Source organism: Zingiber officinale, chromosome 10B (assembly GCF_018446385.1).
Source record: "Zingiber officinale cultivar Zhangliang chromosome 10B, Zo_v1.1, whole genome shotgun sequence".
Lineage (NCBI taxonomy): Eukaryota > Viridiplantae > Streptophyta > Magnoliopsida > Zingiberales > Zingiberaceae > Zingiber > Zingiber officinale.
Genome location: NC_056005.1, coordinates 1,264,270 through 1,281,687, shown reverse-complemented (window position 1 = coordinate 1,281,687; position 17,418 = coordinate 1,264,270). Strand labels below are relative to the sequence as shown.

At 40.7% G+C, this 17,418-nt stretch overlaps 1 protein-coding gene across 1 annotated transcript; it reads left to right on the top strand.

The window, feature by feature from the left end:
- The first annotated feature begins 15,119 nt into the window (after positions 1 to 15,119).
- LOC122029803 lies at positions 15,120 to 17,418 on the top strand. The gene is made up of 2 exons (XM_042588934.1): positions 15,120 to 15,426; positions 17,028 to 17,418. Exons 1-2 carry the CDS (start codon positions 15,160 to 15,162, stop codon positions 17,229 to 17,231), a joined length of 471 nt encoding a protein of 156 aa, XP_042444868.1. The 5' UTR covers positions 15,120 to 15,159; the 3' UTR covers positions 17,232 to 17,418.

Below are 17,418 nucleotides of genomic sequence, written 5' to 3'. Positions count from 1 at the left end.
ACAGCAAGCGTGTTCGACGACTAACCCATACGCAGAAGCCTATGACGGAAGGTTCTACTGTCCCATCAGAGAGATGCTCGGATTGTAGCAGTATGGTGTCAGGCAAGCTCCTCTGACAAGCCCATACAGAGGTATGATTAGAGGACACGTATTCGCCTTGGTATGTGTGCGTGAGCCTCTTCACAGCTCTATATAAGGGGCTTCACACTTCACCGGAGGTACGTATTCTCTCGTATTCGAAGCCACTTCTGCATTTCCTCTTGCCTGACTTGAGCATCAAAGAGTCGTCGCCAGGAACCCCTTCCCGGCCCGGCTTCTTTGCAGGTTCGCCGAAGACCCGTGCGACCGGTCGGAGATCCACGTCAGCAGTTCGAAGAGCGCCACGTGCCCAACATCCGTTGAGTCAGCGTTCAGACAGGATCAGGAGCATTTTAGAAACATGAACAATAGCAATTCATTAAAGTCTCTTGAACAGTTTAATTTGGATAAATGTTTCATGAACATATGCAATTCTTTCAGTTTCATGGATAATTAGAAACATGAATACTTGCATGAATTTGTTAATTAATATATGCTTGGATAAATCCTTAATGGAAGTTCAGAATTTTGCTTGGATAAATCTGTTAAAAAGAACACATTTTCTGGATAATTTTATGAATCTTTCTGTTGCGTGAACTAATTCACATATGCAATTAAAGTCACATGAATTTGTTTGAAAGATAGAAAACGGAAATGAGTTGGATGGTGACAGTTGAGTCGGGACGGAGGCCACATTGATGGGTGCGTGTAACACATGCGCCTCTGTCGGCGCATCAGATAGTATTGTACTAGTTTATAGATGTGTCATCCACATATGCAATAAGTTTGCATGACATGGACATGACTATCTGATAATTTATCATAGTTTATTCTATAACTCAAGCAACAAGATTTTCTTATCATAGATAATTACTTGATGTCCTAAGGAGTATCAAGTTAAGACAGAGATCCTATTGAATAACACATTTTGCAAAGAGTTTCACAAAATTTTTTTTTGAAAATATATCTTCAAAAATAATTTAAAATTTTTATCTTCAAATATTGTCTTTTGAAAACATAATTTTTTTCTCAAAATTCTTTTAAAAATATTTTTTAAAATCATGCTTTATAAAAGATTTTAAAATTCCTTTAAAAATTATAATTTTTTGAAAATATCTTTAAAAATATTTATTTTTAAAATTACACTTTGAAAATTACTACGTAAAATTCTTTGAAAATTAATTTTTACAACATTTTGAAAATACATATATTTTAGCAAAGAATTTTTAAAAAAATATTTAGAAAATTATTCAAAATTATTTTAAAATTATTTTTTTGAAAATGACTTCTTTTAAAATATTTGTATGCTTCGGAAAATATATTTTAAAAATTACTTTTGAAAATATTTAAAAGTACTTTTAAAAATTATGAAAAATTCTTGAAAATAATGTTTGAAAAGGGATTTCTCAAAATGAAATTGAAAATTCAAAACTCTAATTTGTCTTTTAAAAGATAAGGGAGATATCTTTTTACCTGTATTGTTAGGGTAAAATAAAGGAATTCCTTAGTATTTAAGGAAGTAGTAATCTTTTTGATATATATAAAAAGGAGAGAATAATGGTTTAAGTTAGAAATCCTAATTCTTTCTATTTGGGAATAAACCTTGATAACTTAGGTGAAGTAATTAGTCTAACTTAAATATATTGTCAAACGTCAAAAAAGGAGAGATTGTTAGTGCAATCGACCTCTAGAGATTTGATATTTGTTTCACAATATATTTAATAGAGCTTAGTCAAGGTTGATCTAATCGGATGAGTAGTTTACCAAATGACTAAAAGGATGAATAGTCTACCGAGTGACTAACAAGTCCAAGCAGGTCAAGGTGACTTAATACTTGGTAAAAAGAAAACCCTAGAGAGAGGTAACCTTAGATAATGAGAAGTCTTAGAGGAGTAAACTCTAGGCAAAGGGAAAATCCTAGGAGGAGGTAATCCTAGGTAATGAGAAGTCTTAGATGAGTGAACTCTAAGCAAAGAGAAAATTCTAAGGGGAGATAACCTTATATAATAAGAAGTCTTGGAGAAATAAATTCCAAGCAAAATGAAAGTCCTAGTGAGTGAAGTTGGACCCTAGTGAATAAAACTAGGTGGTTAAAGTCCTAGTAAGTGAAGCTAGACAGTGGAAAGTCCTAGTGGAAGGTAACCCTAAGTAATTTAAAGTCTTGATGGAGTGAACTTCAAGTATGTGTGACTGAATGTTTTCGGTCGACCGAACGATTTTCGATCGACCGGACTAGTGAATTTTAGTAAACCTAAGTATAGTTTTACCAACACTATTTTACATTACTATTATTACTGTTGTGATAATTTAGTATTACAGAAAAAATCTTAATGGATCAAACAATCAAACATTGAATAGATAAAATCTAAATAAGTTTGGCGGACCAGATGTTTGGCAGGTGAGGGTAATAAGCTCCTCGAGGGAGTGTAGGGAGGTTGTGTCCTAGTAGGGACAAGCCTTAAGCGTTAATTCAACCGAAGAAACTAACAGAGATTTCTAAGTTGAGATCAAAACAATCCTTATTGTCATACTTATGCATCATTACTATATATTTGTTTTAACTCTGCTTTACAGCGTAGATATTATATTTGTACTAACACTGTTTTGCACAAACTAAGCATTATTAAATGGTTCCATCAATTGATAAATTGGATCCGTTGATGAATTATTGGAAATCCAGAATAGTGAGGTCCGAATCAAAACACAGAAGGAAGAACTGGTTCCATTGACGAATTAAGGTGATTAGTCAACGACTCAGAGTTTTCATCTAGATAAGATCAGATTGAATCAAAGAACAAAACGTAAAAAGGGTTCCATCTCCTGATAGGCATATTCAGTTGATGGATCGGCAGATTCAAACGCGGTCAGTCAGATCATCCAGATCAGTTGGAAAGGAAAGCTTGGGTTCCATCGACAAATAAAATGGTTTAGTCAACGGATCAAGTTGATTTTGTGGTCAATTAGATCGAGAAGCTAGACGTGTACCCAGGGAGATTCATTGGGTTTTGTTAACATATCATCAATTTCCATCGGCGGATCAAATCTGAATTCGAAAGCTCAGCAAAATCAGTGGGATCTGATCAATTGCATGCTCAGCTATAAAACAAAGCCTCGAGGACAAAGGAAGAGAAGAAGTTCTATGCAATCAAATTTTTACTCTCAAATCTACTTCATGTTGTGCAACCCTAATGCTAAGGTCATCTTACACGCCGAGCTCAAACCGCTTCTCTACTTCGTGTTGGTAACATTACTTTTATTTATTGTATTAGAGGTGTAGGTTTTTGTTACACTCTCTATTTCATCTTTGTAACCAAACTCTTCTCCAAAAGTTACTCATAGGAGATTTTAGTTAATTTTCTAATGAATACGGTCCAAGAGATCGTAGATCTTGGAGTAGAAGTCGGCTTGGCTACAAATCAAGTAAAAACCTAAGTATGCTCTTTCTTTTATTTTTCGTATTTCTATTTTTCCACGTACTTATTTTTTGATAAGTTTTAAAAGGAAAGGTTTTTAAGTGACGAGATCCCCCCCCCCTCGTTCTCAATGGTCCTACAGTGAAGTCTTTAAGACTTCGTCAAATGTAATATTATAAAGACAAATCGAATATTGCAAGATGTTTGATTATAGAAAATAATGATCTATTCAGTATATATATTATTGTTATATTTTGATAAGTCCCGATGATTATGTTGGCAAGTTGAGATTGATCTTCTCACATGGACAATCATCTCTTTTTGTTAAGTATAAATAGAGATAAGTATAAATAGAAGTAAGATCATTACTTATGTGACAACTAATGAAGCTATAAATGGAGACATGCCTAAAAGTCCAAGTAGATAGCCCTGTAATATAAATTAAATCTCTCTCTTGCTATGGAACTTAGCAAGGAGACACACACATTAATTAAACAAAAATAATAATAAACATAAACAAAAAGTAAATTTGGAGTCTCTTCTTACTTTTTTTATGTTAATTATTTTTTTTTGTTCAGTTAATGTATGTGTGCTCTTGCTAAATTCCATAGCAAGAGAGAGTTTTAATTTATATTGTAAAGTTATTCAACCCCCCCAGCTAGCTTACTTGGTATTACAATGTCTGTAAGTCAGGGCCGCCTTGACAATAGTATCAAAATGAGATCATTTGTAAATTGATAATGATTGAAGTAAATGTACTCACTATTTACTAAACCTATTGAAGTCATATTAGAATTGAAGATTAAATATTGAATATGTTTAGACCAAAATCTATATGATGTTAAATTTGTGAAAAACATATATATGCTCTTTATTATTAAAGAGAACAATATCGTGATTTATATTGCATATGCTATAGCAACAATAAAAATAGTAAGAGAATAAATCCTTACTTTTTTTACTATGTGAGATCCTTTAATTATAAGATAATCTAAATTTTACCCTCAATGACTTTTTAGTTATGTACATAAAGTTTTAATCAGTATCTTATATTTTAGTATGTATCTTAGTAACTATGATTGATTTAGTTTATGGAACATGACTAAGAAAATGACTGATTAAAATGAATGGATTTTAGTTAAAAATTAAGAGTAACGGGAGGTAGTTCACGGGTCAGAAGCTCAGGGAGTGGTGCAAAGGCTATGGTATCTAATAGGCCTTCACCTCAGTGGCCTACCTCCAAAGCAATGACTAGGCAGAAGTCACAAACTGAGAGATCCTTAGAGGCTTACAAGCTCGACTCGACCACGCCGAGGACACCTGGGTTGACGAGCTCCCGAGTGTCTTGTGGGCACTTCGCACGACTTCAAAAGAGGCGACCGATGTAACATCATTCCAGCTGGTGTATGGAGGAGAAGCAGTGATCCCCATGGAGGTTGGGGAAAAATTCGACCGGGTGTAAATCTATGACGAGGGAAACGTCGAGCGGAGGTTAATGGAGCTCAACTTGGTAGATGAAGTATGGGATAAAGCTATCGTTCGGCTAATGGCATACCGATAGCGGATGAGGCAAAACTACAACTGAAGGGTGATCCCGAGGCCTTTCCACGTCGGTGATCTGGTCTAGAAGAAAATCAAACCGGTCGGGGACATCACTCGAGGCGCCATGGGTGGGATCTTACAAGGTCATACAGAAACTCCGCTCGGGGGCCTACTACTTGGAGGATGAAGATGGAAGACGGCTCGAGAAGCCATGGAGCGTGAATCATTTCCAATCCTACATGCCCGGATGAGAGGTGCGTGAGTAAATATAAATGTACTTGTATATATGTCTTCTGAATGCGGGACAGACATGAATAAAAATCAAAGTTTTCCAGACTCTTGAACCGATCGGCCAAGTTAAAAGTCGAGTGACGACTATACACCCTTGTCGTCATCAACGGTCGAGTGGCGACCTTAAATCCTTGTCATCATCAACGATCGAGCGGTGACCTTAAACCCTTGTCATCATCAACGGTCGAGTGGTGACCTTAAACTCATGTCTTCCACCTATCAACGGTCGAACGACGACCTTAAACCCTCGTCTGCATCAACAGTCGGGTGATGGCTATAAACCCGAGATCGACGAAAATAGGCTTGTCTTCACAGACTGGCTTGATCTTGAGTGATGGCACAGTGAAATAAAGCGAAAAATATGAAAAGGAAAAATCGATTAGCGTAGGATCGATATTAAATAAAAAGGTATGACGAACGGGCGACCATTCATTGATACTCGCATAAAATTTATAAAGCGCATGAAGGGCAATATAAAATAACTCTGCATTAGCTTAAGCAAGTTCACTCCAGATAATCCAAAGCATCGTCGAACAACAACTCAGTCAGCTTGTCATAGCTGATGACCTTACTTGTTAGATCAGTGGGGATGTTGCCTCCTTCCTTCAGTTGGCCGAGCGTCCAGTCAATACCAAGGTTGAATAGACGGAGTGCCCGATCGACAACCTTGTTATTAAAGTCGTCCGAGCGGATATAGGCCTGCTTCATGAGCTCGAAACTACTAGACTCGGCCCCTTGATACGTCACTAGGGCCAATCGGGAGGATTCCAACTCTGCCTTCAACATCGCCAGCTCCTCAGCTTTCGAGGCGAGCTCTCTATCTTTCATCGTGAGCTGGGTCTTCGCAGCGGTCTGCTCAGCCTTCAGTGCGGCCTCCGCCTCCTTCAGGTTTTAAGCTAACACCCGAAACTTCTTATTTTTGATCTCCAAGTCCTCAATGGCATAGAGCTTCCTGGTGTTGGCCAAGTTGAGCTTGGACTCGAAGGAGCTGACCTGTTTATCAAGCTAAGCCAATTGTGTAACCTGCTCGGCGCCCCTACTCTTCTCCGCCTCCAACTGCTTGGAGCTCTTACTCAGATCGACTCTTAATTGAGCCATCTCAGCGCTCATTTGCTCCAACTGCGCCTGAGAAGCCGCCTCCTTGCCGCTCGGGGCGCGTAGCTGTTTAACTTCTTGCTCCAAAAATGTGAGCCTTTGGCACATAACCAGGCTCTCTACCCAATACTACGAGGAAGCAAGAGTTTATTAGGGCCGAGCGGCTATAAATATGAACATACAAGTAAAATACTTACCCTAATGGACATCTGGGTATGATTGTCGACAAGCGCTCCTGGAGGCATGACCGTCGCGCTGGCATGGGGCATTAGCCCATATCTGTGAGAGAGGCCCCTGGATAATTATTTGGTGTTCCAAGACTCAGGATTTAGCGCTGTCGGAGTTGCGTCACTCGTCCATAGGCAAATGAATGACCGTCGTTATGTGGCGCTAGGCACTTGGAGCGGACGAGTTAAGGTTGCTCTGCAAGGTGACTAAGACACCGATGCTAGTCAGATTCGAGACTTCTGAGCCTTCGACAGTGGAGGTGGCATGAAAGCAACCGACGACGCGTAGATTGTTCCTTGTGGCAGCCCGGATAAAGTCGACGCCTGATTGAATGAAAGCGAAGTATGCGGGATGACCGTCGCTTGTTCAGGCACAGGTGTGGAGGTCTCACCCTGATCAGATGGAAGGCGTTGGTTGGTCCTGGTTGGAGTCTGCGTAGTGGAGGTGGCGGATCGGGTAGTAATTGTAGGTGCAGCGAGGACCGGCAAGAGGGGGGTGAATTGCCTGCAAATGAAACTATACCCTCCTCAAGCAATTTCAACTCTAAAATAAATGCAACTATATTGAGAATAAAATAATCAGATAAATAGACACACAAATTTAACCTGGTTACAACCAAGAGGGTTGTTAATCCAGGACGATGAAAGGCTCAGTAAGAAAACTCATTCTCTGAAGGCGGAGAAGCCTTTTACACTTTGAAAGCACAGAAGTTGCAGAAGATGAATTACAGAGTTGGTTTTTCGTATGAAATCGTTCACTATTTTGTTGTCCAGTAAAACTGCTCGAGACCCTCTTTATATAGGGGTTCTAGAGCTTATCGGATGACCTGATCTTCGGGATCAAGTTTTGACTCGAGAGGGATCGGTCGACCGATCACCAGGTTCGGTCGACCGAACCTGCTGTACCTGCCCAGTCTTCTGTCCAAGTGCAGTCTCTGGGATCGAGCTTAGGTTCGGTCGATCGATCCTTTTGTTCGGTCGACCGATCAGCCAACGGTCTCCAGCTGAGTTGACCCGATCAAACTGCTCGACTTGGTCTCTGGATAAACTTGGGTTCGGTCGACCGATCAGTAGGTTCGGTCGACCGATCAGCTTCACCAACTGTCAGCTTTTGACGTGGCATTCGATGTGTCTGCTGCGGTTGGCTTCGGTTAATGAAGGGTTCGGTTGACCGATCAATAGGTTCGGTCGACCGAACCGTTAACAAGTCAACTCCAGTTGACTTGCTCCGGTTCGGCTCCTTGGGTGATTGCGGCCACTCGGAATAGGGCTCACCCGAACCAGTTCCCGACCTTCTCCTCGAGCAGGCTTCCGTCTAGCTTCTCGTCCCTCAAACGTCGCACACGTTCTTCTCGCTCCACCGGAGTACTCTTCCGCAGCTCTCTCGTCCTTCGGACGCACCGAGCCCGTCGGCTCCCTTCCTGTGCCGTCCTTCTCGCTAGCTGCGTCTTCCGCTCGACTTCCTGTGCTCCCAAGTTCCTGCACACTCAGACACAGGGTTCAGACAAGACGCAGTACCTAACTAACTTGGTTGATCACATCAAAACTACCACGGGGTCCAACAATCTCTCCTTTTTTGATGTGCATCAACCCAAGTTCAAGTTAGGGTAAAATAGACAAAAAAAGTAATTTTAAAGAAAAATTACTAAACTAGCATATTAAGCATAAGTTTTGCAATAAATAAAATTATAACACAATTTAGAACAAAAATATAAAAAATTTAAACTTTCTTTTTAAATTTCCTAACTCCCCTTAACTCCCCTAAACTTGTATTTTTCTCTTCCCCTTTGATCACAGCAAAAACGGGGGCAAACAAGTTACAGAAGTTGAATTAGGTTTAACTTAAAAAAAAATTCTAAGTGTTAAAAAAAATTTCTAAGTGTTAAAAAAAAAATTCTAAGTTAAGATGAATGTTTCAGAATTTTCAAAGGAAAAATTTCTAAGTTAAAATTTCAAGAAACAATTTTTCTAGGAGAAAAAATATTTAAGGAGTTCCTAAGGATATGTTTAAAAACTTTTTAAAGCATTGTTTAATTCTAATATTAATGCTTTTATCAGAAGGTTAATTAAACATTTTTATTTCGATATTTCGGCTTCCAGGTCGTGGCGAGGTACTAGGCCTTCTTGGTTATTGGAGCAACAACCACTTTCTTAGACAAAGCTTCCATAAAGAAACTCAAAGTTTAATTTTCTCACTGTAAGCTTTTAATTTTAAAAAAAATTAATCAAGTACAGATTTTGGAACCCAGTAAAGGTTCCTTCCTACGAGATTCTTTAAAAACATAGGGGGTATATAACTTTTAGGAATTTTCCTAAGTTGACCCTGATGTTGTTTAATGTACCAATTCAATTTTCCATAAATTCTAACTTTTGATTTTGGAAATCTATTTAAGCATGCATCAGTTTTTAATTTTTCAATTTCTAATTTTAATTTATCATTTTTTGATTTTAGATGATCATACATTTCTAACGGGCATGCTTTTGAAAGGTTCAACTTTAGTTCAGCATTCTCTTTTTCTAATTTATCTAAGTCTCTAGAAAGAGACTTGATAAATTTAAAAGATTGAGTTGGGGTTAGATTGCGTACCATACTTACCTGGTCTGGTGACGCTCCCCCTTCACTGCTGCTTTCTTCTTCTGATGTTCCTCCCCCTTCATCAATGCTTATTTCTGAGCTAGATGTTTCTTCTAGCTGATGGTTGGCCATCAGTGCTAGTCCCTAGAATTATTCAACTTCTGACTCGGAGGATGAAGAGTCGTCCCATGTCGCCTTCAGATTTTTGTGCTTGGAGGAATTTGATTTCTTGTACTTGGTCTTTGTCTTCTCCTTTTGCTTGCACTTCAATTTGGGGCAGTCATCCTTGATGTGCCCCTCTTCGTTACAGTTGTAGCAACGAATCGTCATTTTCTTTCGTTGATGCCTATGCGATCTAAACTTATTAGTATTAAAAAATTTATTGAAGCGTCTTACCAGAAGTGTCGCTTCTGATTCGTCGACCGAGGCTTCGGAGTCAGAACTGTTCATTTTTGCCTTTAAGGCAATGTTCTGACTGGACTTCTCTACTCCATTAGACTCTAAAACTCGAGATTCGTGAAGTTCAAAAGTGGAAAATAATTGTTCTAAAGTACTTACCTCGAGGTCCTTAGAGATGTAGTATGCATCTACTAAGGAGGCCCACTCTGGAGTTCTGGGGAAGGCATTGAGTGCATACCAGATAGAGTCCCGGTTCGTTACCTCTTCTCCAAGATTGGTTAGTTGCGTGATCAGCTCTTTGATCCTTGCTTGGAGCTGCGCTACCTTCTCGCCTTGGTTCATCCGGAGGTTCGTCAACTGGTTCCGGAGGATGTCGCGCCTAGCTAGCTTCGCTTCAGATGTACCTTTATGAAGCTCAAGGAATTTCTCCCAAAGATCTTTCGCGGAGTCGTAACTTCCGATCCGGCTTACCTCCTGAGGTGGCAGAACGCTGAGGAGGTGGAATTCCTCTTTTCCGTTGGCAACGAAGTCGGCTTGCTCCTTCTTGCTCCACGTGTTTTCTTCTTTGTCTTTAGGAGTTGCAAAACCATATTTCATAGTAATTAAAATATCAAAATCTGTTTTAAAGAACACCTCCATTTTTCGCTTCCATGTAGCGAAATCTCCGTCGAACTTCGGGGGATGGATGTTCGCGCCGGCCATTGTTCTGATCAGATAGCGGTTAGTCCCTCTGAGGCTGTTGGGCTCTGATACCACTTGTAGGCGCAGCGAGGACCGACAAGAGGGGGGTGAATTGCCTGCAAATAAAACTATACCCTCCTCAAGCAATTTCAACTCTAAAATAAATGCAACTATATTGAGAATAAAATAATCAGATAAATAGACACACAAATTTAACCTGGTTACAACCAAGAGGGTTGTTAATTCAGGACGATGAAAGGCTTAGTAAGAAAACTCCTTCTCTGAAGGCGAAGAAGCCTTTTACACTTTGAAAGCATAGAAGTTGCAGAAGATGAATTACAGAGTTCGTTTTTCGTATGAAATCGTTCACTATTTCGTTGTCCAGTAAAGCTGCTCGAGACCCTCTTTATATCTAGAGCTTATCGGATGACCTGATCTTCGGGATCAGGTTTTGACTCGAGAGGGATCGGTCGACCGATCCCCAGGTTTGGTCGACCGAACCTGCTGTACCTGCCCAGTCTTCTGTCCAGGTGCAGTCTCTGTGGATCGAGCTTAGGTTCGGTCGACCGATCCTTTTGTTTGGTCCACCGATCGGCCAACGGTCTCCAGCTGAGTTGGCCCGATCAAACTGCTCGACTTGGTCTCTGGATAAACTTGGGTTCGGTCGACCGATCAGTAGGTTCGATCGACCGATCAGCTTCACCAACGGTCAGCTTCTGACATGGCATTCGACGTGTTTGCTGCGGTTGGCTTCGATTAATGAAGGGTTTAGTCGATCGATCAATAGGTTCGGTCGACCGAACCGTTGACAAGTCAACTCCAGTTGACTTGCTCCGGTTCGGCTCCTTGGGTGATTGCGACCACCCGGAATATGGCTCACCCGAACCAGTTCCCGGCCTTCTCCTCGAGCAGGCTTCCGTCCTGCTTCTCGTCCCTCGAACGCTGCGCACGTTCTTCTCGCTCCACCGGAGTACTCTTCCGCAGCTCTCTCATCCTTCGGACGCACCAAGCCCGTCGGCTCCCTTCCCATGTCGTCCTTCTCGCTAGCTGCGTCTTCCGCTCGACTTCCTGTGCTCCTAAGTTCCTGCACACTCAGACACAGGGTTCAGACAAAACGCAGGACCTATCTAACTTGGTTGATCACATCAAAACTACCACGGGGTCCAACAATAATCTCCGCACGGTGACTCTTCCAGATTATCAAAGGCTCCCCGAAAGAAGTCGATTCGGAGGCCGTGTCGACCGATAGTGTTGGAGACCGCTTTGATGGAAGTCTAATCGACGGACACTCTTGTGCTCCATGGTCAGCTATTCAGCTTGCTCCCCCTTCAATCCCCTTCGCTGGCGCTCTTTCGCTCTCTCCAAGCGGATCTTTTGCGAGTCGATCGGCTGTAAGCCTCGGCTTTCCAGCTCGGCTACGGTCGCCACATTGATCTCTGCGTTCGGGAGTTTGGATTTGTCGACCAAACGTGCGCGCAACGTAACTCAAGCTATAGGGATGTAAACGAGCCGAACCGAGCTGAACAGTATTAGGCTCGAGCTTGGCTCGTTTAAGTTATATTCGGGCTCGAGCTCGGCTCGAGCTCGAATCGAGCTTTTATCACAAGGCTCGAGCTCGGATCGTTTTAGAATTATCAAGCTCGCGAACAGTTCGAGCTCAGCTCGTTATTAGTTCGATTATCAAAGTTAACAAGCCTAACTCGTTAAGCGAGCTCGGGCTCATTTTCAGGCTTGTTTAGAGCTCGTTTTTGACTCGTTTTAGAGCTCATTTTTGGCTCGGTTTAGAGCTCATTTTTTGGCTCGGTTTATAGCTCGTTTTAAGGCTCATTTTTTTGGCTCGCGAGCTTACAAACGAACATGTTCGCGAGCTCACGAGCCGAATATTCTTAAGCTCGAGCTCGACTCGATAAAATTGTCGAGCTCGAGTTCGGCTTGATAAGATAAACAAACGAACTCGAACGAGCTTTTTACCGAATCGAGCTCTGAATAGCTCGCGAACCGTTTGATTCATTTACATCCCTATCGAGTTGCAAAAGAAAGAGAGAAATTAGTTAGATTCTAAAGTTAGACTGAGAAAGAGCATACCTAGGCTGGATGGAAGCTTCATGCAGATCAGACTCAGGCCAAACATGTAGAGGATTCCCTCCAGCAGCAACTTGTGAATGTGATACTTCTGTCCAGCCAAGCTTGAGGCTGCTTAGAGATAGTCTGCTCGACCTTTGTACTTACCGAGTGATGGTGGATTTGCAACCTCTAGTTGCCAATCGGTTGGGAAATCTGGCCCCTCGGGAAAATGTATGAAGAAAAAGTAATCATTCCAATGCTTATTGGAGGACGACATCTTATCGAAGAAGACCGAACCCACTCGGGCTTGGAATACGAAGGTTCCCAACTCAGACAGTTTAAGATAATAGAAGTAGTGAAAGAGCCAAGGGGTCAAAGGAATATCGTGCTGGCGGAAAAGGACGATAACCCCGTACAACAACTTAAAAGAGTTCGGGACTAATTGGTAGAGAGAGAGAGAGACAAAAGTATTTACAAATTGCGAAAAAATGGGTGGACCAGGAAGCACAGACTGACGGTGAATTGATCTCTAAGAAAGCATAAATAACCCATACTCGGCTGATCAAAAGAAGAAGAGAGAACAATTTCATAGCCAGGGGGGAAGCTCATACGCAGCTTATAAACTCTCAACATCACCCCTATCGAACCTAGACTCGATGGAAGTGTACCAGAGTCCAGGGACAGGGGCAAGAGGTCGCGAGGTACTTGCCATCGAAAACTAAGAAATCGAAGAGCAACGAAAGGATTCGATTGAAAGGAGGAGGGAACTTACGAGGAAGATCGTCGGAAAGGAAGAGGGATGCAACGTCGCCGGGAAGCTCGAAGATGAAGACGCAAAGCGAGGAAGACGGTGACGCACGTGAGGTTTATAAACCTCATGACCGATCAACCTCAGTCGTCTGATCCAGAGTTACGGAAACCTAGAAGCATATCCAACCATTGAATTTGAAAAGGTGCTCGTCACGTCGCAAGCGAATATCCACCTATCACATCAAACATGCGGCGACAGTGCAGGGCATGTGCCCTTCGGTCACCGAATAACATTTAATGAACTTGATTATAAAAGTATGTCCGTGTGCTCGGCCATAATTATCAGGGATTTGCATGGTCTTCGAGAAATTTGGATGACGTCAGCCAAGATCGTGCCCACCTAAGGGTGCACAAGGAAAGGAAGTTTAGTCGCCAAGTGCTGCTACCCATCGTTCTAATCGGCACAGGGGACGGGTTAGTACTGTCTATCGTCCTGATCGACACAAAGGACGGGGCATAGGGCCGAATGTCCTAGGCACCATCTACCCCAACCACGACCTAAGAGATCTACAGGCACATGGCAAATGAAGCCGAATGGTGTTGTCTTACAGGCCGATCAGCGATTAAGGACCGAGCATTGTCCAATTGGACGTGGAAATCACCTAAGGTCCCAACTGTCTAGTCAGTTGAACTTGCAGCCTCCGTCGACTAGGCTTGAGGGAGAGGTTTGTGATGCGGCGATAAAGAGGAACCTATTTGGCATGGGTCAATTGCCATAATGTAGGTCAAAGTCAAGACGGTCAACTCCATTGCTTAAGCCAGGCCGACCTGAGCGAGAAGTGGCTATAACAGCCGATCGGAGGAACCACTGTCTGGTCTACCTTCTGGATGAATCAATGTCCAGTCAGTCCGATCAGTAGGAGAGTGGGCTTAGCAGGTCACCCGTCTGACTTGGAGTATGACGTTGGTATTGTACATATTAATATTAAACCGATAAAGTACATATTAATAATAAATCGATAAAATAATAAAAGAGGAAAAGATAGATACTTAATAAGGGAAAAGAAAACAAAAAAGAACACTCCATCTAGCATTGAATGCGAAGAAGCCAAGGCAAATGTGCCTTCTGTCGATAATTAATATCATTAAACAGGAAAAGATAGAGGGTCACTAAGAAATGTATAAAAGAATATGCAAGGTATGAAGAAAGACAAGATTCATTTCTACTCTATTATTTTTAATTTCTCTTTCTACTATTGTTTTTAATTTGAGCGTCGGAGAGTCAACGTCAAAACCTCTTTCCTAATTTAATTTATTTTATGAAAAAAAAAAAGAGATCTTCATCCCGTCAATAAGTCACCACATCCTCAACTTTCCAATTGTATGCTTTCCGACAAGATCAACGTAGAACTGGATTCCGATCCCTTCAAAATACATTACACCGAAAGCAATAAAACCCCATAAAGTGAAGGCCAAGAATTATCGAGACGTCCAGAGTTTCATGATAGTGGGGTTCAAGATTAATTTTCTGAGCAGTGAGGGATTGGCATGCATGTTAATCGATAAGGCTTGAAAGATATCGGCTTTTTGATTTTGAGTCATTGGTATTAAAAGTTTGGGTTGGTAATTTTAAAATTCTGCTTTTTTTCTTTTTAAAAATATTAATTATTTCAGTTAACTTAATTTGATTTAAAATTTTTAATTCGATTAAATCGAATAAGTTAAACCTAAAATCTCTAAATCCAAAATCCTAAGCGTTCAATTTTGAATTAACGGAATAGAAAGGATAAAATGGATGAATTTATTTGATTTTTATTAAAAAATTAGGACAATTAATTTTACAAAAATTCAATTTATTCTATTTCAATTTTTAAGAAAAATTCGGTTCGTAAACCATGTGTTTTGGTTTTATTTAAAAAATAATGAGAGGTAAAGTATAAATTTAAAATATTTAAGGGGGAAATAAAAAGTTGGAAAAGTACGATGCAAAATGAAAATTTCTTAAATAAAAGTCTCAGACACCAGGAACAGGATAGGAGAAACAATGGCGTCGCCAGCCTCCGCCTGCAACCACGCCGTGTTGCGGCCTCATTCGACTTCCTTGTTGGCGTTGCTGCCTTCTCCGTTGTCTCATCCTCAGCGATGGGGTGCAATCAAACCCCATCCAACCCCACTGCGTCGCGCCTTCAGGATCTCAACAAGAACCATCAACACTCCCCGGGCTTCTTCACAACCCCCGCAAGGAGAAGGAAGAGGAGACGAAGATGAAGAAGGAAGCACGAGTCCTATCGATACTTCACTCATACTGTCGGTCAGTCTTCTCACACTTTCCCCTATTTCTTTCACGATTTCCCCTTGTTTATCTGTGTCAATCGGGATTAGACCCTTCCCCTCTGGCCGATCTGGTCGCATTGACTCCCGCGTTGAGAAATTAATGAATTTTATCAGTACTGTGGTTTTGAATCATGAATGATCGCTAACATTGCCGTTTTCCATTAGGTGATCTTTCGGTTAGATTTAGATGTTGTGAATTTATATGCGAAAACAGTTTTATTGTTTATTTCAGTATGTATCATGGAGGATATGTACAGTAACTTCCATCAGGTGGAAGTGTTATCTTGTAGGCCTGTAAGGTATATGATGGAATGCGCCCAAAAAGATATGTTGGTTGTTAATGGAAAGATAATCATTCCCGATATGTTGGTAAGGATAGTAAAGTGTGATATTCCGTTGCTCCGAATGTCACTTTTGGTATATGGTTACTTTTTTTGTGCTAGGTATTGTGGTTAGCAAAATAAAAAGAGAAATTGTGCATTGCTAGTAGATATTTCAGGCCAATATATGGAAGAAAGTTCAAAGAATGTGGTCATGCTGATGGAAGTAAAAGAGGAACAAAGCCTGTAGTGCTCAAGTCATGTCGCAGCACGATTGGCAACAAAAGAAGATTATTGACAATACCATATACACTGATGGGACGGATTCTGTTTGCTCTAGAGTAAGATATCTTGTCGTGGTTAGGAATAGCAATGCCTTTTATAACTGCTACTGTAGACAAGGGAGAAGATGATCAAAAAGGAAGATTTTTCCTCTTTGTTAGGTTTGCTCTGTGACTATAAGTTCCAGAAATTCAAGAAGATGGAGTATGCTCTGAGAGTAGAGATGAAAAGGAATCTTAGCACCATGCATTCCTACAAGAATCAGTGGTCTTAAAAAAGTTTAAGGTATAAACTTTAATTCTAATTGCTTTGGCGTTCCATAGATACCTATAACTGATGATCCAATTCACTAGTGTAAGTCACCATGTAGGAGATACTTGTCACAACTCACTTAGATGAGAGAACTGACCCGGTTAGTTGTCAGAACCAACCATTGTTCCAAAATGCTTAAGCTAAAGTTAATATTAAGTAACTTATCTAAACTTATAAAGCTCTTCTAGTAGCTCATAGCAAAGGTCAAGCTGTTATATTTTATCCTTAGTTCAGAGTATTATGAATACATACATTTTGATATCTTCAATAGTAATTTGTATGAGCCTATATATAGCACGTTTCTACAATTAGGCTACTTTAGGTGCCTACTTTTTCCCTTGAATGCATAAAAGTTTACCTTTACATGCTCTTTACTACAGCTTACCAAATTTCACATCTACCTTAGTTCTAACCTGAACACATGGTTAAATATTCAGTTCGCGGTTGGTTTTAGATTCAGAGTGAAGTACTTCCTCTCCTTATTGCTCAGATGTGAGTTTGAACTTTGAGGGTGTGATCTCTCATTATAGCAATAGATTCATGTTCAGAACATGTTTTGGATGAGTCCGATGCTCTTTTCTACTGTCTCTCTATCGTTCATTTATAGTAACTTCAAGGGTGGTATTCTTGATTATGTTTTTGACCTGGTTCAATCATGATGCAGGATGATTTAGGGTACCTGTGGAAATTAGCTGCTGGCTCAGTTGGTGGTGCTTCTCTGATAAAGTATGGAAGCGTTTTTCTTCCTGATATAACCAGACCCAACTTAACGCAAGCTCTTCTTATGATATCTCTACCTGTACTGGTGGCTGTTGCGATTTTGGTAAAAGAGAGCAGCATGGCAAGCAAAGATGAGGATTTGATCTAGATTATTCTTGGTTCAGTAATAACTTGAGATCCTTGTAATTGTTACATAATCGAAACTTTTCATAAGATGATTGGCAACGTTCCCACTGCAGCAGTTTGCATTTAGTAATTTGTGATACTACTTGGAGGGCTGTCTCTAACATTTTTCCATTTCCTAATTTTAGGCTTTAATAACATTATCTTCTCAA